This window comes from Arachis stenosperma, chromosome 7 (assembly GCF_014773155.1).
Source record: "Arachis stenosperma cultivar V10309 chromosome 7, arast.V10309.gnm1.PFL2, whole genome shotgun sequence".
Taxonomy (NCBI): Eukaryota; Viridiplantae; Streptophyta; class Magnoliopsida; order Fabales; family Fabaceae; genus Arachis; species Arachis stenosperma.
Genome location: NC_080383.1, coordinates 879,798 through 900,265, shown reverse-complemented (window position 1 = coordinate 900,265; position 20,468 = coordinate 879,798). Strand labels below are relative to the sequence as shown.

The 20,468-nt window shown below is 35.5% G+C and overlaps 3 protein-coding genes across 4 annotated transcripts; 2 read left to right on the top strand and 1 right to left on the bottom strand.

Annotated features, from left to right (window-relative positions):
- Positions 1–8,894: 8,894 nt before the first annotated feature.
- LOC130941306 (heat shock protein 90-6, mitochondrial) lies at positions 8,895–14,205 on the top strand. The gene is made up of 20 exons (XM_057869761.1): positions 8,895–9,145; positions 9,455–9,628; positions 9,728–9,801; positions 9,890–10,015; positions 10,099–10,192; positions 10,307–10,390; positions 10,469–10,612; positions 10,710–10,823; positions 10,968–11,027; positions 11,143–11,217; positions 11,307–11,411; positions 11,595–11,735; positions 11,842–11,934; positions 12,049–12,126; positions 12,290–12,544; positions 12,636–12,738; positions 12,954–13,128; positions 13,224–13,329; positions 13,422–13,511; positions 13,651–14,205. The coding sequence occupies exons 1-20, from the start codon at positions 9,041–9,043 to the stop codon at positions 13,822–13,824; spliced, it is 2,370 nt and encodes a 789-aa protein (XP_057725744.1). The 5' UTR covers positions 8,895–9,040; the 3' UTR covers positions 13,825–14,205.
- A 369-nt stretch (positions 14,206–14,574) lies between these two features.
- Positions 14,575–17,486, top strand: LOC130941307 (OBERON-like protein). Of its 2 annotated transcripts, none has more exons than XM_057869763.1 (3): positions 14,575–14,822; positions 15,303–16,422; positions 16,629–17,486. In XM_057869763.1, exons 2-3 carry the CDS (start codon positions 15,336–15,338, stop codon positions 17,243–17,245), a joined length of 1,704 nt encoding a protein of 567 aa, XP_057725746.1. In that variant the 5' UTR covers positions 14,575–14,822; positions 15,303–15,335; the 3' UTR covers positions 17,246–17,486. The 2 variants fall into 2 exon arrangements, with proteins under 2 accessions (XP_057725746.1, XP_057725747.1); XM_057869764.1 differs by having other exon boundaries at positions 14,598–14,822; positions 15,299–16,422.
- Positions 17,487–17,634: 148 nt separating this feature from the next.
- On the bottom strand, positions 17,635–18,229 carry LOC130941120 (fasciclin-like arabinogalactan protein 19). The gene has a single exon (XM_057869513.1). The coding sequence runs from the start codon at positions 18,227–18,229 to the stop codon at positions 17,645–17,647; it is 585 nt and encodes a 194-aa protein (XP_057725496.1). The 3' UTR covers positions 17,635–17,644.
- Positions 18,230–20,468: the final 2,239 nt, after the last annotated feature.

The window sequence follows — 20,468 nt, the reverse complement described above, 5'->3', positions numbered from 1 at the left end:
TCTTCAATTTGGCTTATTCATATAACAACTTTTTTCCCATGGTTTATTTGTGTTTTTTACCCTTAAACTACACCCATTCTATTTTACCATAACTTACCTTAATTTTTCTCTCATCAAAACCATTATTACCAAAAATGAATTTCTTCGATAATTACCAAAAAAATGACTAGGCCCATTTTTAACATATCTACATAAAACAACCTAGTCTGAACAAGCTTTCAACTTGATTGATAAAGACAATGCAAAATCATCAATACTTCTCAAGTATACAACCGGTCTCAACCCTACTATGAGCTCATCCTCTTCATCATCACTCAGCGGAATACCAAATTTATTATTTTATTTTATTTTTTATAGAGTGACTTTACTTTACTTAGTTACTTGCATAAGGCTTTGTGGTCCCCTTTTTTCTTTTTCCGGTTACTATTATCCTTCACTTAGGCAGTACGCGTATTTCTATAATTTATAAAAATAGTGTATTATATATAATAAATCTGTGTATAGGAATACCGAAAGTGTTCTTTTTTCTTTTCTTTTTATAATCCTTAAATCTGCTGATGTAAATATATGTTTTATAGTTTGTTATATATCTTTTTATATGTTTTATAGCTAATTAAAAAACAAAATGTCAAACCAATAAATAAATTATGTCATCATATTGTAAAATTGTAAAATTGTTGTAAAATAAATAAAAGATATAAAATAGAGATGTATAAATAGAAGACTTTATTATTAATATAATTAGCTCAAAAATTATTATATATATATAATAATATTATGTGTTGTATTGTGTATATATATACAAAGATAAGAAAAAGTATTAAAAATAAAGAGAGAGAGATTTGCATTTGATACTATCTCAATATAATAAAGATGGTTAATATTGCTATTAATATTATATGTAAAGAGTAATAGAAAATAGAATTTAAAATACTTATAAAATAAAAGAAGAGAAAGAATTGTAATAGTAATATAAAGAGAAGGGTATTTGATTGCATAAAAGAGGACTGAATTATTTGTATGAAAAGGAGGGAAGAATATTATTTTCTTCTGTTGTTTTTTTTTTTGTTGCTCTCATACCTCACTATTTATAGAGGTAAAGAATTGACAAATTCAAACTTTATTTAATTACAATTTGTCTTGGGGACTTCGTTTCTTCATAGGGAAAAACAGCCGCCCATAATGGTCATCCACAATTTTAAACTTATCACAACACTCCCCCTTGGATGACCATTTAAGATTATGCCTCGTTAAAACCTTACTAAAGAAAACCCAGTGGGAAAAACCTTAGTGAAGGAAAAAGAGTACAAAATCCTATATGATAGAGACTGCCTCATTAAAAACCTTGTCAAGAAAAACCCAATGGGAAAAAACTTGACCAAGGGAAAAAGAGTACAGTCTCCCCCTCTTGCCGACATCATTTAATGTCTCGAAATTGGCGCATCCCAATCTTATGTACCAATCTTTCAAAGGAGGATTTTGGGAGTGACTTTGTAAATAAATCTGCCAGATTGTCATTTGAACGGATCTGTTGGACATCAATTGTCCCTTGATTTTGAAGGTCATGAGTGAAGAAGAATTTGGGAGAAATATGCTTTGTTCTATCACCTTTGATGTATCCACCTTTAAGTTGAGCAATGCATGCTGTATTATCTTCAAACAGGACCGTTGGAGCTATCTTATGATCAATCAGTCCACATGATGACAGAATATATTGAATCAGACTCCTCAGCCAAAAACACTCGCGACTAGCTTCATGAATCGCCAGTATTTCAGCATGATTAGAGGATGTTGCAGCAATCGTCTGTTTTGTGGACCTCCAAGATATAGCTGTACCACCATATGTGAACAGGTATCCTGTTTGAGATCTCCCTTTATGAGGATCAGACAAGTATCCGGCATCTGCATAGCCAACTAGTTGTGACTTGGATCCATAGGGATAAAACAATCCCATATCAACCGTTCCATGAAGATATCGAAAAATTTGTTTAATTCCACTCCAATGTCTTCTGGTTGGAGAGGAACTATACCTTGCTAGTAAATTCACCGCGAATGATATGTCAGGTCGCGTATTATTAGCAAGATACATTAGCGCTCCAATGGCACTAAGATATGGTACTTCAGGACCAAGGATATCTTCATTTTCTTCTTTAGGACGGAATTGATCCTTTTTCACATCCAAAGATCTTACGATCATTGGTGTACTTAATGGATGTGACTTATCCATATAAAATCTTTTCAAGATCTTTTCTGTGTATGTTGTTTGATGAATAAAGATCCCGTCTTTTATATGCTCGATCTGCAGGCCGAGACAAAATTTAGTCTTTCCAAGATCTTTCATCTCAAACTCTTCTTTTAGAGTTTTTATAATTGTTGGAATCTCTTCAGGAGTTCCAATGATATTTAAATCATCAACGTACACAGCAATTATAACGAATCCAGATGCAGATTTCTTTATGAAAACACATGGGCAGATATCATCATTCTTGAATCCGTTTTTGGCCAGATACTCAGTAAGACGATTATACCACATTCGTCCAGATTGCTTTAGACCATATAAAGATCTTTGCAATTTGACTGAGTATAACCCTTGCAAATATTCATTGGATGGTTTAGATATCTTTAATCCTTCAGGGACTTTCATATAGATATCCCGATCTAATGAGCCGTATAAATAGGCTGTTACCACATCCATTAAATGCATATGCAATTTATGATATGCAGATAAGCTGACCAAATAACGCAAAGTTATCGCATCCACTACAGGGGAATACGTTTCTTCATAATCTATACCGGGTCTTTGTGAAAAACCTTGTGCCACAAGTCGGGCTTTGTAGCGCACGACTTCATTTTTCTCATTTCGTTTTCTCACAAATACCCACTTATATCCAACAGGTTTTACATCTTCAGGTGTACGGACTATAGGTCCAAAGACTTCACGTTTTGCAAGTGAGTCTAATTCAGCCTTCATGGCTGCTTCCCATTTTGGCCAATCATTTCTTTGTCGACATTCTTCGACTGATCTTGGCTCAAGATCCTTACTTTCATGCATGATATCTACTGCCACATTATATGCAAATATTTCATTGACAATTGTCTTATTTCGGTCCCATTTCTCTCCTGTAAAGACATAATTTATCGAGATCTCGTCATTTTCACAATTTTCAGGTACCTGAACGTCTTCTGGCGTTATATCAGAATTTTGGACAACTGCAGGTGTCTTTACTATGTCTTTTTCAACAGGAATATTATTTACCTCTTTTCTCTTTCGAGGATTTTTATCTTTGGAACCGACAGGCCTTCCACGCTTCTGGCGTGTATTTGCTTCCGTGGCTATTTGTCCTACTGGGACATCAATTCGAATTGGGGCATTTTCCGCCCTGCCACGCTTCTGGCGTGAATTTGCTTCATTGGCTACTTGTCCTACTGGGACGTCAATTCGAATTGAGGCATTTTCCGCTGGTATGTAAGATTTGGTTATCCTCTTTGTATCGGAAAATGCATCAGGCAATTCATTTGCTATTCTTTGCAAATGTATAATCTTTTGAACTTCTAGTTCACATTGCCCTGATCGAGGATCTAAATGCATCAACGATGATGCATTCCAATTAAGTTCCTTTTCAGGAAGCTTATTCTCTCCCCCTAATGTTGGAAATTTTGATTCATCAAAATGACAATCCGCAAACCGGGCTTTAAACACATCACCAGTTTGTATCTCAAGATACCTCACTATAGAGGGAGAATCATATCCAACATATATCCCCAATTTTCTTTGGGGTCCCATTTTGGTGCGATTAGGTGGTGCAATGGGAACATATATTGCACACCCAAATATTCTTAAATGGAAAACATTTGGCTGCTGGCCAAAAGCTAATTGTATAGGAGAGAATTGATGATAACTCGTTGGCCTCAAACGAATAAGTGCTGCGGCATGTAAAATAGCATGCCCCCAAACCGAGGTTGGGAGATTTGTTCTCATTAGCAAGGGTCTAGCAATTAATTGGAGGCGCTTAATAAGTGATTCTGCTAACCCATTTTGTGTGTGAACATAAGCTACTGGATGTTCAACACTTATTCCATTAGCCATACAATAAGCATCAAAAGCTTGGGAAGTAAATTCACCAGCATTATCAAGACGAATTGCTTTAATTGGATTTTCTGGAAATTGTGCTTTTAATCGAATAATTTGAGCCAGTAATCTCGCAAACGCCAGGTTGCGAGAAGATAATAAGCACACATGTGACCATCTCGAAGATGCGTCTATTAGGACCATAAAATATCTAAAAGATCCACATGGTGGATGAATAGGTCCACATATATCACCTTGAATTCTTTCTAGGAATTCAGGGGACTCAAATCCAATCTTTACTGGTGATGGCCTTAAAATTAACTTTCCCTGAGAACATGCAGCACAACAAAATTCACTAGTTTTAAGAATCTTCTGGTTCTTTAGTGAATGTCCATGAGAATTTTCAATAATTCTCCTCATCATGGTTGTTCCCGGATGACCTAATCGGTCGTGCGAAGTTATGAACTCATTTGAGCTAGTAAACTTCTGGTTTACAATGGCATGTGATTCAATTGCACTAATCTTGGTATAATACAACCCAGATGAAAGTGAGGGTAATTTTTCTAATATAACTTTCTTATTTGAATCATGAGTTGTGATACATAGATACTCATGATTTTTCTCATTCATCGTCTCAACATGATATCCATTTCGGCGAATATCTTTGAAACTCAACAAGTTCCTCAGAGACTTGGTAGATAATAGTGCATTATTTATTATAAATTTTGTTCCTCCAGGAAACAAAATTACAGCTCTTCCGGAGCCTTCTATCACATTGCCTGAGCCAATAATAGTAAACATATTCCTCTTTTGGCACAAGATGGGTAAAATATATATCACTTTTGAGAATAGTGTGCGAACTTGCACTATCCGCAAGGCATACATCTTCATTACATATCCTTGCCATTCTTCAAAAACAAATAATAAAATGAGTAGTATGCATAGTTAAATTGAGTACTTGATCAGAATTATTTTTCTAAGAAACACTGTACATAAAATAATGTCATATACTAAAATTTTATTTTAAAATTTGACACATTTAATAATTTCAAAATTCATATTAATATTTCATTATTTATGTACATCACATTTGAAACTTAAATACATAGAAAATAAAACTTAACAATAAGTTCTTTACATTATTTATTTACATATATACTTCACAATCCCACATATTAAACTATTCCATCATTGATCAAATGACCAATATTCCCTTCAGGATCCTCAAAGAAATCAGATACATCATAATGAGTGGTGGAGTTCTCAGCATCATTTGAAACAAAATTTGTTTCCTTTCCTTTGTCGTTCTTTTTCAAAGATGCCTGGTAAAGATCGACTAGGTGCCTTGGGGTACGACAGGTACGTGACCAATGGCCCTTTCCACCACAGCGGAAACACTTCTCCTCGGTTGATTTATTCTGCCCGATATTCCTTTCTTTGTCCCACTTCTGGTGAGATCCTCTCTTTTGAACATAATTCTTTTTCCTTCCATAATTTTTCTTGTTATTAAAAGCTTGCCATTTACCTCTTCTGGGGTAATGATTTGCCGCATTTACTTCAGGAAATGGGGCGGCGCCAGCTGGGCGCGCTTCATGATTTTTCAATAACAACTCATTGTTGCGTTCAGCAACAAGAAGGCAATAAATTAACTCAGAATATTTTTTAAACCCTTTTTCTCGATACTGCTGCTGCAGGAGCACATTCGAGGCATGGAAGGTTGAGAAAGTTTTCTCCAACATATCATGATCAGTTATTTTTTCCCCACACAATTTCATTCGTGAGGTGATTCGAAACATTGCAGAATTATATTCATTTATAGATTTAAAATCTTGTAAACGCAAATGCGTCCATTCATACCGGGCTTGAGGAAGTATCACCGTTTTCTGATGATTGTACCTTTCTTCAAGGTCTTTCCAAAGATCTGCAGGATCTTTTAATGTGAGATATTCATTTTTCAATCCTTCGTCAAGATGACGACGGAGAAAAATCATGGCTTTACCTTTATCCTTTTGGGATGCATTATTGTCAACCTTAATGGTATCTCCAAGATCCATTGAATCAAGATGGATTTCAGCATCCAATATCCATGATAAATAATTGTTTCCAGATATATCAAGAGCATTGAATTCAAGATGAGAGAGTTTCGACATAATGAAAATATTACCTGAGTTTTCCTAAAAATTTGATCAGAGTCTCGTGCTGATAACGTGTTGTAAAATAAATAAAAGATATAAAATAGAGATGTATAAATAGAAGACTTTATTATTAATATAATTAGCTCAAAAATTATTATATATATATAATAATATTATGTGTTGTATTGTGTATATATATACAAAGATAAGAAAAAGTATTAAAAATAAAGAGAGAGAGATTTGCATTTGATACTATCTCAATATAATAAAGATGGTTAATATTGCTATTAATATTATATGTAAAGAGTAATAGAAAATAGAATTTAAAATACTTATAAAATAAAAGAAGAGAAAGAATTGTAATAGTAATATAAAGAGAAGGGTATTTGATTGCATAAAAGAGGACTGAATTATTTGTATGAAAAGGAGGGAAGAATATTATTTTCTTCTGTTGTTTTTTTTTGTTGCTCTCATACCTCACTATTTATAGAGGTAAAGAATTGACAAATTCAAACTTTATTTAATTACAATTTGTCCTGGGGACTTCATTTCTTCATAGGGAAAAACAGCCGCCCATAATGGTCATCCACAATTTTAAACTTATCACAACAAAAATCATGTATTCTCCAAAATTGTAATATCCTTTTTAGTTAAGCACGTTGCACTTTAAAATATTTGGTGTTAAATATTTTAATTTATAGGCTCTATTTCTTACACATAATAAAGCTTTCTATGTTTCCATGTACGATACCAACACGTTTTGTTCTGACTCTGAATATTGGACATATCACATCACATAATTAACCTAAACATTGATCAAACTTTGACTAATCATTATCCTTTTGCTAGTTTTGGTTCTGTTAATGGGCTGGAAGAGAATACAGCTACGTACTAGACATAGTGAGAGAAAAGGAGATAAAAGAAAAAAAGCAAAAGAATCCGGCCCAAATTGTACCATGTAAGGATGAAAATTGGCCCAACAAAAAACTTACATTGGGCCCGACGAAACCCGGTTCGACCCGCCTGAAATTGGTGACCCTCCCTGTTTTATATAACCCGGACTTAGCTCTTTTATTTTTTTTTTCCAAAAAACGAAACACGCGTTGTAGACTTACACTTTGTTTAGATGAGGTGAATATGAGAGGAAAGAAAATGTGAAGAAAGAAAATGGATGAAAATGTGAGTTTTTTGTTGTTTGGATGAGAAAGGAAAATAAAGTGGAAAGAAAAAAATTGATGTGGGACCCATAAATATGTTTTCTTTTCAAAGATGAGATAAAAATAGAAGGAAAATGTGTAATAAGTGTAAAATTATTAATTTAACCTTTGATTAATTAAAAAAATAAAAGATATAAGGATATTAATGTAATTTTCTTCTATTATAATTTTTTCTCTTCTCACTTTTCTTTTCATCCAAACAAAAGAAAATTTTCTCTCTATTTTCTTTCCATCCATTTTCTCTTTATCCAAACAACACATAAAATAATCTATTTTCCTTCTATTTTCTTTCCTCTCATTTTCTTTCTTCTCATTTTCTTTCCTTCCATTTTCTATTATCTATCCAAACAAAGTGTTGGAGCCCCCAACGTCTCTCGACTCTCTTTCTCGTCACTCTCTCCCACGAGTTCAAGCTCTCGTCAGCTCGTCTCATCTCCGGTCTCTCACCTCTCGTCTCCGATCTGTCACTTTTCTCTCGGTCTCGAAATCATCGCTTCGCACTCAGTCGTCGTTGTCGCTCTCTGTCTTCGCCGCGGCAGAAGTAGCAGGTGCCGGGACTGGTGGTCCTCGTCGCTCTCTGTCTCGTCATCGTCTCGCACTCAGGCGCGGGCCTTCCCTAAGCTAGTCGTCGCCGGCAGCAGAGGCAGCAGGTCCCGGTGAGCTGGTCTTTGTTGTCGTCTTCTTGCTTCCTTCGCAGTCAGCTTCCTTCGTGCAAGCCTCGATTTTCGTCGTCAGTTTTCTTCGCACAAACCGATTTGGTGAGTTCCAACAAATTTTCTGTTGCTGCATCACTGCATTTGATTTTGTTGGTGAAAGTTGAATTTGTTGTTGGAAGTTGTATCTGTTGTTGAAATAATGGCTAACTAAATTTTTTTGTTGCTGTAACTAATTTTTTGTTGTTGAAAATTATTATAGTTGAATTTATTGTTGAAGATGAGGTTCTGATCTCTGCAATTCAGAATAAAATTGTTCAGTTAAATTGTGCAGGCATGCAGCCATGCACCTTAAACTAGCTTTTTTTTTGGTTTTTTGGTAATGCCTTAAACTAGCTTTTATATGTGGGGAAGGGAGGGGGTGCTGTTTTTTGTCACTGGGGGAAGCCTCTTTTTTTCGGACATGAAGGAAAGCCTTTTATAGTTGGTATCTATGGAAAATGGATTTTTATTTTTGGATGTGAAAAAGGATTGAGAGTGGATATGGGCCAAACTACAAACCCCAAAGCCCAAATGGTCCATAAACCATAAAATTAGCGACAGAAAACGAAATACGTGGTGTCTTCAAGGCAGTAGAATTTTAATTTGCATAATCTTACTGGATTGTTATTTAAAACAGCTAAAAGTTATGGCTGGATTATGATATTTAGTTATTTAAATAACAATTTCCTTTTACATTTTATAACTAAACTCTTGAATCATTATTATTACAGGGGAGGTTTTCAAATAATTACTTCTTTGACTGCAAAATCTTTACATCACGTGCAAATAGCGAAGTGAGGAAACGAGGAGCATCGAGAAGCTTCTGAAGACGGAAACCCCCACTATTTGAGCTAATATCACAAAGCCCTTCTAAAACCCTACCATTTCTATCACTCACTCACTCGGTCAATCGTAACCGTCAAAATGCACCGGCTATCAAGGCGCTGCTCCTCTCTATCCGCCGTCCTCCGCCATGCCGCCGCTCCTCGCCGTCACCTCGCTGTTCCACTTCTATCTTCCATTTCTTCGGTATAATCCATCGCTTTTGTGTGTTTCTCGCGTTGAATTCATTTGATTGAACTAATTGTCTCTCCTACAATTCCATGTTAGCTTCACTAGCTACTTCCTATCAATTTTCTCAAGTTCCATCCGTTTCTCTTCAGTTCTGTTTTTTCTGTTAAAAATTGCAATTCTAATTGTAGTTTGAAATTTTGATATTATGGATAAGCATTGAACCAGCTGCTTTACCTTTCTTTGTTCTGTTGCTTTAGAAATGTGGCGTTTTTTGAGGTAGTTGTGTGTTATCAATACCTTTTTTTTTTCCTGGGTTGGAAGCAGGTAGGTGAGGAAGATGCTAAAGTTAGATGGTACTCCGTCTTAAGTTCAGAGAAATCTAGGAATTATCAAAACTTGAAGAAAGATTTGTTTTTGGGGAAGCGATATGAGTCTACTGCTGCAGAGTCTGCTGAATCCAACTCCACACCATCTGAGAGATACGAGTACCAAGCTGAGGTATATGGCTCTTTTTTCATGTCCATGTTTCCTATCCTTATAGTGTGAATAATATATCATATCGTGATCATAATTTTGTCTGTATGCATCGTTTTGCAGGTTAGCCGGCTCATGGACCTCATTGTTAACAGCTTATATAGTAACAAGGAAGTGTTCCTTAGGGAACTTATCAGGTTTGTTCTCCACTTCTGCTTATATATGAGTAACATTTAATCTTCACTTTTATGTATAGCTCTTGATTGTTTACTGTTTTACATACAGCAATGCAAGTGATGCCTTGGATAAGCTGCGGTTTCTGGGTGTTACAGAGCCTGAACTTTTGAAGGATGCTGTAGATTTTGATATCAGAATCCAAGCTGATAAAGATAATGGGGTTATCACTATCACGTAAGATAAATGACTTTTTTAAATTGTTTTTGACTAATATTTTCCTATTTTCGGTTGGTAATGCAATTTTTTGCTTTATGCAGTGATACAGGTATTGGTATGACAAGACAAGAACTCGTTGATTGTCTTGGAACTATTGCACAGAGTGGTACTGCAAAATTTTTGAAGGCATTGAAGGTCTTACATCTTCTGAAGGATGCTTTATGATTTTAGATGTTTTATGATTTTATTATCTTTATTTCTTTTACAGTTATATATCTTATAGGCTGACAAATGTTTATCATTTAAAAGGATAGCAAGGATGCTGCTGGTGACAACAACTTAATTGGTCAATTTGGTGTTGGGTTCTATTCTGCTTTTCTGGTTTCTGATAAGGTATGCATTTTAACAAAAATAAGTGTGTCCATTTTTGGTATCTCAAGTTATTAATTTTCTGATGTTTGAACTCTGAAGGTAACTGTCTCGACCAAGAGCCCCAAATCTGATAAACAATATGTTTGGGAAGGAGAGGCAAATGCTAGCTCATATACCATTAGGGAAGAGACAGATCCTGAGAAGTTGATTCCAAGGGGAACTCGTCTTACACTGCATCTTAAGGCATGTTGCTTATTGATAGTCTTTTATTTTTTCCGGGGTAACAATGTTTTTTTTGGCCTGATCTTACGAAGTGGTATTATCTGTGACTTCATTTCAGAGGGATGATAAAGGTTTTGCTCATCCAGAGCGAATTGAAAAGCTTGTGAAAAACTATTCACAATTTGTCTCGTTCCCAATATACACTTGGCAGGAAAAAGGATATACCAAAGAAGTATGTCATTATTTTCTACAAATCTTTTTTTGTTTGATATGATGGCACTGTATGTATACTTGGGTTGGTTTTGCCTCCTCCTGGATTAATTTGATAGAAAACATGAATGTTTTCTGCATTTATTAAAATATATGCTTATTCCAGGTTGAGGTTGATGAGGATCCAGCTGAAGCAAAAAAAGACGAAGAAGATGGGAAGACTGAGGTAATCTTCTGCTTGTTACGTGAACCAAGTATTTGTTCTCACTTCTTATGTGTGAGGTCGTATGGCTTCTGCATGTTTACCACTCAATTATGACTTTGAAACCTTATTATGGCAGAAGAAGAAGAAGACTAAGACTGTTGTTGAGCGCTACTGGGATTGGGAGCTCATAAATGAGACCCAACCAATTTGGGTGAGTCTTATGATCTTAATTTGCATGTTTTCTGCTTTAATTGAAATTTGTTGTTTGAATGGAGATTAAATGCCAGTCTGCTTGTGCAGCTTCGTAACCCAAAAGAAGTCACTAAGGAGGATTACAATGAGTTTTACAAGAAAACTTTTAATGAGTATTTGGAACCATTAGCATCATCACACTTTACCACAGAGGTAAGTTTATATATGTATGTGTAATGTTCACCTGTTCATAAACATTAAATTCTTAGTTCTGCAGTAAAGCATACTCTGCGACTTCTAAACATATAATGATGAGATTTTAATACTAATTTGGAATCTGATGTCCTGGACAGTTGTTTTTGTTGACATTTGTGGTGGTGGTATTTGCTATTGCAGGGTGAAGTAGAATTTAGGTCTATACTATATGTTCCTGCCTTTGCTCCTACGGGGAAGGATGACATAATCAATCCCAAGACAAAGAATATAAGACTATATGTTAAGAGAGTATTCATTTCGGATGACTTTGATGGAGAGCTGGTATAGTCCCTTTACTGTCCATCACCATGAGTAATAGCAACTTGGTGGGTCTGATCGTCTGATCATAACTTTTTTTCCTGTGCTAATTTCTTATTTTCTTTGACAGTTCCCCCGATACTTAAGCTTTGTCAAGGGTGTGGTTGACTCAAATGACCTTCCACTCAATGTGTCACGTGAAATTCTCCAAGAAAGTCGCGTAGTAAGTAGTAGGAGGTTACGTGCGTATAAAGTTTAAACCTATCACTCTGTTTTGGATATGCAGAATTCATAACTAGTTTCATCTTGCTTATCCTTTTTTCCATGTTTCATGAAGGTGCGGATTATGAGGAAACGTTTAGTTCGGAAAGCTTTTGACATGATTTTGGGGATATCTATGAGTGATAACAGGGAGGTATGTTCATATTTTGACGAATTTTAGTTGTACACATTCTGCCATTATTCCGCTCTACATAGGATAAATTGTGGTAGCTTCATCTTAGATTCACTAATATTATCCGTATGGCTATATGTGTTTATTCATTAGTATTTGACTAGATGTTTTGCTCTGTATGCAGGACTATGAGAAGTTTTGGGAGAATTTTGGCAAACATTTGAAACTGGGTTGTATTGAAGATCGTGAGAATCACAAACGCATCGCCCCATTGCTTAGGTTTTTCTCATCCCAAAGTGAAGAAGAACTGATCAGCTTGGATGAATATGTTGAGAACATGAAGCCTGATCAGAAAGATATTTATTACATTGCAGCCGATAGTGTGAATAGTGCTAAGAACACACCCTTCTTGGAGAGACTTGCAGAGAAGGATCTTGAAGTATAAGCTTGTTTTCCTTCCTAAGTTTATAACTTTGTACCTATTAATTATATCATTTATTAATATTGGTGTTTGCGATTTTTTCTTTTAGGTACTGTTTCTGGTGGATCCAATTGATGAGGTTGCTATTCAAAACCTCAAGTCATATAAGGAAAAGAATTTTGTTGATATTAGCAAGGAAGACTTGGATCTAGGTATGTTCCTATTACATTGTGTACGGGAATAACATATCTCGAATGCTTGATATACTTCATGTTTTGGGAAAATGCTCATTTAGTCAATGGTATCAGCATTTTCACCAACAAAATATTTAGTAGTCCTTGTTTGTAGAGGCAATCTTAATATTTCGGTGGATTCATCATGGCTTGGTCCTTTATAGCTAGTTAAATTTGATTTGTTGTTTCTACAGGTGATAAGAATGAAGAAAGGGAAAAGGAGATGAAACAGGAATTCGGCCAAACTTGTGACTGGATTAAGAAACATTTGGGGGATAAAGTTGCAAGTGTGCAAATTTCAAACAGACTAAGCTCTTCACCCTGTGTTCTGGTGTCAGGAAAATTTGGTTGGTCTGCAAACATGGAAAGGTGGGTCTTCCTTTCTATCATGTACTTAATGACGAATTTTGAGGATTTTACATAACAAATTAACATTGTGCTCTATGTAATTGAATTCACTGTAGGCTAATGAAGGCACAATCTATGGGCGATGCCTCTAGCTTGGATTTCATGAGAAGCAGAAGGGTGTTTGAGATCAATCCTGACCACCCTATTATCAGGAACTTAGATGTATGATAAAATAGTGTTTTTACTTTCTTCTTTTATCATCAATAAATAGGTCCAATAATATTAAATGCAAATCTATCTTGTGTAATTTTCAGGCTGCATTCAAAACAAACCCTGATGATCAAGATGCCCTCAGAGCTATTGACCTTCTCTATGATGCAGCTTTGGTTTCCAGTGGATTTACGGTAAGTTCATTGGCTCGGTTAATACTATTGTTTTGAAAGTTATTGTAGTTGGGTTGTTAATTTGATCAAGGTGCTGCATATATTGGCTATTTTAACTTTACGTGTGACATTATTTCTTGTTGTGCGTGTCTGCACGCAGCCTGATAATCCAGCACAGCTCGGAGGGAAGATATACCAGATGATGGGTATGGCTCTGACCGGTAAATGGTCCGCCTCTTCTGGTCAGTTTCATCCCACTGGAACCCAGCCCCATGTCCCTGAAACCGTAGAAGCTGAGGTGGTTGAACCTGCTGAGGCAGGCACTCAGAAATGATCAAGATTTTTGCTCTTTCTTCCCCCAATTCGCTCTATAATTTTTCCATTTTAGCATTTCCTTATGGACCAAGTTAGTATTGTTGACAACATCAACTGAATAGTAGTAGTAGTAGTGAGTAGTACACTTCACATACAAATACAATGAGCGATTTTCAATGTAACGGATACTGAGTTCGTCCTTTCTTGGTGATATGCTATTATAAGTAGTCAATAGCACACCGTCTCCAAGTAATTCTGTTTCAACATTTCAATGATTTTTATTGTTTGTTGGAAAGGTTATAATGTTATATAACTGGCGGGTACATAGAATTATAAGCATGTATATATCATGCTCTCTAGTGTTATGGGATTTTATTCTTATCAAAATATTCAGACTGAAGTGGTCGCATTATTCTGTAATTTAAACGGAAACCGTTATTAGCGTTACAGTGAATCCGCATAATTCCACGGCAACGGTAACCATAACAGAAAGCCTAACGGTCTTACACTCTTCCGGTGAAATAGAAAAACGAGAAAATTGCAGAAGTCAAAGAGTGAACGCGTTAAGCAATAGCTAGTCAGCCTGCTGAACCGGTCACTCGTGACTCAGGCGTTGAAAATGACGACCCCCTCAACTGATTTTTTCTATATATATAAATACCGAAATAAATTTGCTAACGAAAAGTAGAAAACTTCTAATAAAATGATAAAATTTGTAAGTTTTTAAAACATTGAATTTGTTAAAAAATACATTAAAAGAATTCACGTAACTATTATTGAAAAAATACATTGAAGAATTTGTTATTAACTTATTATATTCCATCTTTCTTGTCATCTTTCGCCGGTTCGCTCATTCTACCGGTCTGAACCGTATACAATACCACCGATTAGGGGCAAAATGGGAACATTGTTGGTTCTTATTTTGACCTAAATCATATCTCTCTCTTTTTCGATCCCATTTCAATCGAAGTCGAAGATACTTCAATCGGGGCTTCTCTTCTGCGTTCTTCTCCTTTGGTGAGCTTCTTCTCCTTTGAATTTCAATTATCTACTTTGGAAAACTGAGACTTTTTTCTGTGATTGCATAATTTTCAAATTGAGCTGTGCAAACTCTTGATACTTCATTTTTAGCTTCTGTTTTGCTCTGTGAATCTGCTGCACTGTTTTTTCACTTTTGGTTCTTAAGTGCTGAATTTCTAGGTCAACTTCGTATGAGTATTATTCAAGTTGCATATTTTATCACTTGATCTGCTTTTTGACTTGATGAGTTAACTTCTTTAATATAAGAATTTTAGTTAGATTTTGCATATGTAACTTCCGTGCTTCTTTCGTATAATACAAAGCTAAAGATAGTTTTTTGAGTTGAACACTGAAATCCCTTGCTTAAAACTACGTTTCTCCTTCATTTAACTTGTTTGGTTTTATTTGGTGTATATATATAAAGCATCTCTTTTGAGTTTCTGACATAATAAATCTGTCATGGGTATGGCAAGCCAGTCTCTAACATCAACCTGAAGCCTTGGAAGAAAGATGCTTCCTCCACGACAGCAATCCCGGGCTGGTGGACCACAAACATCCCTGTCTCTAGTTCCATTGGATACTCGTCTTTCTCCGGAGGAACCTAGATCAAACTCTGACAACCTCCGTGAATCTCCTACTGAAAGTGCCAGTTCTCGAGAAACTTGGCCTACAGCTGATGCAATCGCATCAAAGAAGATTGAGAATGGTAAAGCTGAGATTGATTGCCCTGAGCAGTCTGTTATTCGCCGTGTTTCTAGTGCAGACAAAATTAGTCTTCAGGACATTGCAAGAGAAAGAGTTGATGTAATATGTGAAAAAATGCATCATCTACCCGAAGAATTTCTAGAGGAGCTAAAAAACGGACTTAGAGTCATCCTTGAGGGAGGTAATGGCTCACAGCATCGGGAAGAATTTTTCATTTTGCAGAAGCTTGTTCAAAGCAGATCTGATTTAACAGCCAAGACATTGATTAGAGCACATCGAGTGCAGCTTGAAATCCTTGTTGCCATAAATACTGGAATTCAGGGATTCTTACATCCAAGCATCAGCCTATCACAGACTTCCCTGATTGAGATATTTGTGTACAAGAGATGTAGAAACATAGCTTGCCAAAGCCAGCTTCCAGCTGATGATTGTACCTGTGAAACATGCACTAACAGCAATGGTTTCTGCAATCTTTGCATGTGTGTAGTCTGCAGCAAGTTTGACTTTGAAGTAAATACATGCCGCTGGATTGGATGTGACTTGTGTTCTCACTGGACTCACACGGATTGTGCCATTCGTGAGCAGCTTATTTGCATGGGCCCTTCTGTGAAGAGTGGAGCAGGAGCTAGTGAAATGGTTTTCAGGTGTCAAGCCTGTAACAGGACTTCAGAACTGTTGGGTTGGGTTAAAGATGTCTTCCAACATTGTGCACCATCATGGGATGGGGAAGCCTTAATGCGAGAACTTGATTTTGTTAGTAGGATTTTCCATGGCAGTAAGGATCAGCGAGGAAGGAAACTATTTTGGAAGTGTGATGATCTCAAGGAAAAACTTAAGACTGGAAAGGTGGATGCTAAGGCAGCATGCAGAGCAATTTTGATGGTTTTCCAAGGTACATATTTTATAATTTACCTGCAAAATCTAGTCTTGATATTTCTTCCCTGATGGAGGCTTTTCGTCACATGCGAAGTTAGTATGAATGGGGTGTTGTCATTAGAAAATGGAGTTAATGATATATAATTGTAGTTGGATATTTAGATGTTACTTCTAATTATTTATCCCATTCCTTGTTATAACCAATGCCTTTCCTAATTGAAGAGCTTGAGATGGACTCTCCTAAGAGCCTGGAAAATTCAGAAGGTGGAAGGCTGATTGCTCCTCAAGAGGCATGCAATAGAATTGCTGAAGTGGTGCAAGAGGCTATAAGAAAGATGGAAATAGTCGCTGATGAGAAGATGAGGATGTTCAAGAAGGCCCGCTTGGCTCTTGAGGCTTGTGATCGTGAATTAGCCGATAAGGCCAGAGAAGCAGCAGAGCTCAAGATGGACAGGCAGAAAAAGAAGGTTCAGATTGAAGAGCTTGAGAGAATTGTGCGGCTTAAAACGGCAGAATCTGATATGTTCCAACTGAAAGCTAATGAAGCTAAAAGGGAGGCTGAGAAGCTCCAGAGGATTGCTCTTGCCAAGTCAGACAAATCAGAGGAGGAATATACTAGCAATTATTTAAAACAAAAATTAAGTGAGGCTGAGGCTGAGAAGCAATATCTGTATGAGAAGATCAAATTGCAGGAAAGTTCTCGAGTATCACAGAGCAGTAGCGGCGGTGATCCCTCTTCAATGCTGATGTATTCCAAAATCCATGATCTTCTGTACAGTGTTCCTCCCAAGGCAGACAGTCAATCTAATGAGTGCCACCCTTTCCGAACAAATCCATGAGAGTACTAAGATGTGTATGTCGTAATATATTAGATAATTATAATTGTAGCAATGTTTTGTTAAACAATTGATGAAAAGTCAGTCTAATTCCATTAAGATTCAAGACGCCAAAGCCTTTGTGGATGAGAGGTACTAGTAAAGGCTCTAAATCAGTTTGAAACTGGCTTGTTTTATGTAGTATATATATAAATATGCTTTGACAAACTTGGATGAGTTTGATCGTTTGCTTAACTTTGTGAAATCTGGGATCCCTTTTTTATGTTATGCATCTGAAATTAGTTACTGCTGTTTTTTATGTGTCCTCTGAATTGATGAGATAGATTGTACGTGAAAGTAAAATGTTATTATTGATAAAGAACACAAGTGCACAAGATTACTCTAAAGGGGTTATCTTCTGCCCTAATAGAGAGGCGGAATGCTCATCTTTTTGACAGAATGGTTCGGGACTGGTACATCACTACCCTTTGGGGGATTCTTAGGATCTTGAACTCGGCGAAAAGGTGCATCATTCTCGAATGTCAAAGCTGCACTGATTCCATGGCACCTTATGAAAGAGGTTTGGCACACATTTGGTGTGACTACTTTTGCATTGTTGACAAACAAACCTGCTCTCCCACTATTGGTTATGCTGATCACCCTGCTTGGAAGACTTGAGGGAACCACAGAGCCATTTGGGAAATGCAATAGATGATTGAGCACCAGTGATGTTGGAATAGAATGACTGAATATGAAATCATGAAGCTGGTCTGGAGTTATTGTGTACTGAGATAGTTCTTCATCACTTGGCATTAGGAATGTCAGATCATTGGTCTGCAGTGAGTTTGGTTGGCTGTTGAGGATTTTGAGGAGGATCACAAATCCATAGTAAGACTTACTTCTCATGTCAGCCATGGCTTCCTGCAAATCAGTTTGGTTGAAAGGCGGCGTGGGCTGAGATTCACCAACTGCGAATAGGGTAATAAAGACCACAAGCCAGATAGCCATTGGGGTCAAAAGATGAAGCAGTTATGCTTCAATGCTTTCAGTTTGTGTTAATAAATGGAATGCAGTGAAGTCTCACTTTCTTAGGTATTTATAGCCTTGTTAATAATAACTCACACCTATTTTGCCACACACCTTTTAACCCTTTGTAGGTGGTAAGCTGGTTGTGCATGAAGAGGTGCTCTTATCTCTTTTGAACAGAACAAAAAGCAGAGTATAATAATGATTTTTTAGTTATCAGCACTAAAAGCTGAAACTCTGCTTTGAAATAGGTTGAGAAAAGCAATAATAATGAAGCCATTTTGTTAATAATCCTGAAAGTAGAGCTTGCATGCATGCATGCATAATCTATTATCATTGCATATGTATCTTTTACTCTTTTCACGTCAATGGTAAGATCAAAAGAGTGATCATTATGACTTTAACCTGAAATTCCCACTTAATCTAATCATGAATCTTCCTTCTGTATATTCATGATATACACATTTCCTCATTTACCATTATGGGGTTGATCATTTGGTTTGCTTAAATTTTTGAACTTGGACCACCCTGAACATAATCCCACTAATTCACTAAGCAGGATTGGATTGATTCAGAATTTGAGTAAAATGGATAAACTTTGAAGATTATATACATAAATCAAATGTTATGTACAACATTTAAATAAATATTTAACATAATGAAATCATCAACAAATGAAATGAAGTGTGTTGTTCTTTTTGGAGAAAGAAAAAGTCATATATTTTTGTTTCAAAAGTTTCCATTTCCTATAGTCTCAAGTATCAAAACCTATAAAAAAGTTGTGAACAACTAACAAATGTGGAATTTCTTAGTTAGTGAGGTAATGACTGATGAGAGTAATTCATTAATGTCAAAAATATCAGGCTATTATATTATAGGTCTGCAAAAGAAGCAGCTCTTAAATAAGAACAAAAATTATTAGTATATTGCAATTAGTAGGTATTAGGTAGCAGTTTATGAATTCTTTTAAAATATAATTGTTCATTTGAATTTTTTTTTAATATTAAATCATTTAAAATTAACATGAATTTTATCTTGTAGTTGAATTCAACATTTTTGGCCAAGTTTTTCCATTTTATTGTCAAATTTAAAGGGTCAATTCAATTATTATGCTCTAAAATTGATTCAATTGTTGAAAAAAACTTGAATTGACACTTTGATGTAGTGGTGGCCGTTTCACCACAAAAAGGTAGGGGACACCCCTTTACCCAAATAGCTAGCTCCTAAGTCCTATATACCTAAACCAAAAAATAATAAATAAATAAAAAGTTATAAAACTTTAATTTGACTAGAGTCAATAAGTGATAAACCATTTAGAGACAAGTTTGGAGATTACAATCTTTCATGCTCTTATTTATAAAGTCATTTTGCATCACCATATCCCCCTTCACACACCTATTATAAAATAATACCAACACATCACAAACATTTTGTGATGAAGTTTCAAATTTTGCTGACTATATGTAAGCTTGTTACAGGAATAATAATGTTCACAAGAAAAGGGTTGCAACACATGTCTTGCATATACAAATATGAGTTAGAGAAAGGGTTGCTATCAAAACTTTGGTCAAGACAAGGGGTTTGTGTGTCAGGAAAAAATAGATGGGTGAGCTAATTTATTTATAATGTCCCTTGTCTTCTTATCACTTTTGTCTCTATTTTGATTAACTTGTCAACTTCAAACCATTTGTGTAAAAGTTACAGTTGTCCTTCTTTATTAAAGAGAAATTATGATAAAGATGACATTTAGTAGTATTTATATATAGATTTACAGATAGATTGGACAATCATATAATATGAAACAATCATCTTGAATTAAAGTGTGCTATTTTTACTTGTATGTTTAAGGTTTACATTTTACACAATAAATATTGTACTAAATGAGCAATTTGATCCCTTAAAAGATACAGATACACATGATATGAATTAATAATTAGTCCTTAAAAGAATTTTGACATTAATTTAATTAGTTGCCAAAAAATATGTGTCATATATGCTTTTAATTCTTGAAATGTGCTTTGTAGTATCAAGTAAGCCCATAGAAAGAAAACATTAAGTATATGTTATATATGTGCATCTTGTATGAGATACAAATAATGTTGAATATCTTTTTATAGACTAAATAAATGTCACATACATATTTAATAAAAAAAAATAAATTGACATCATATGTAATTTTTGAGCTTTTGACTTATGAAAAGTAATGATATTAATGTTTGGT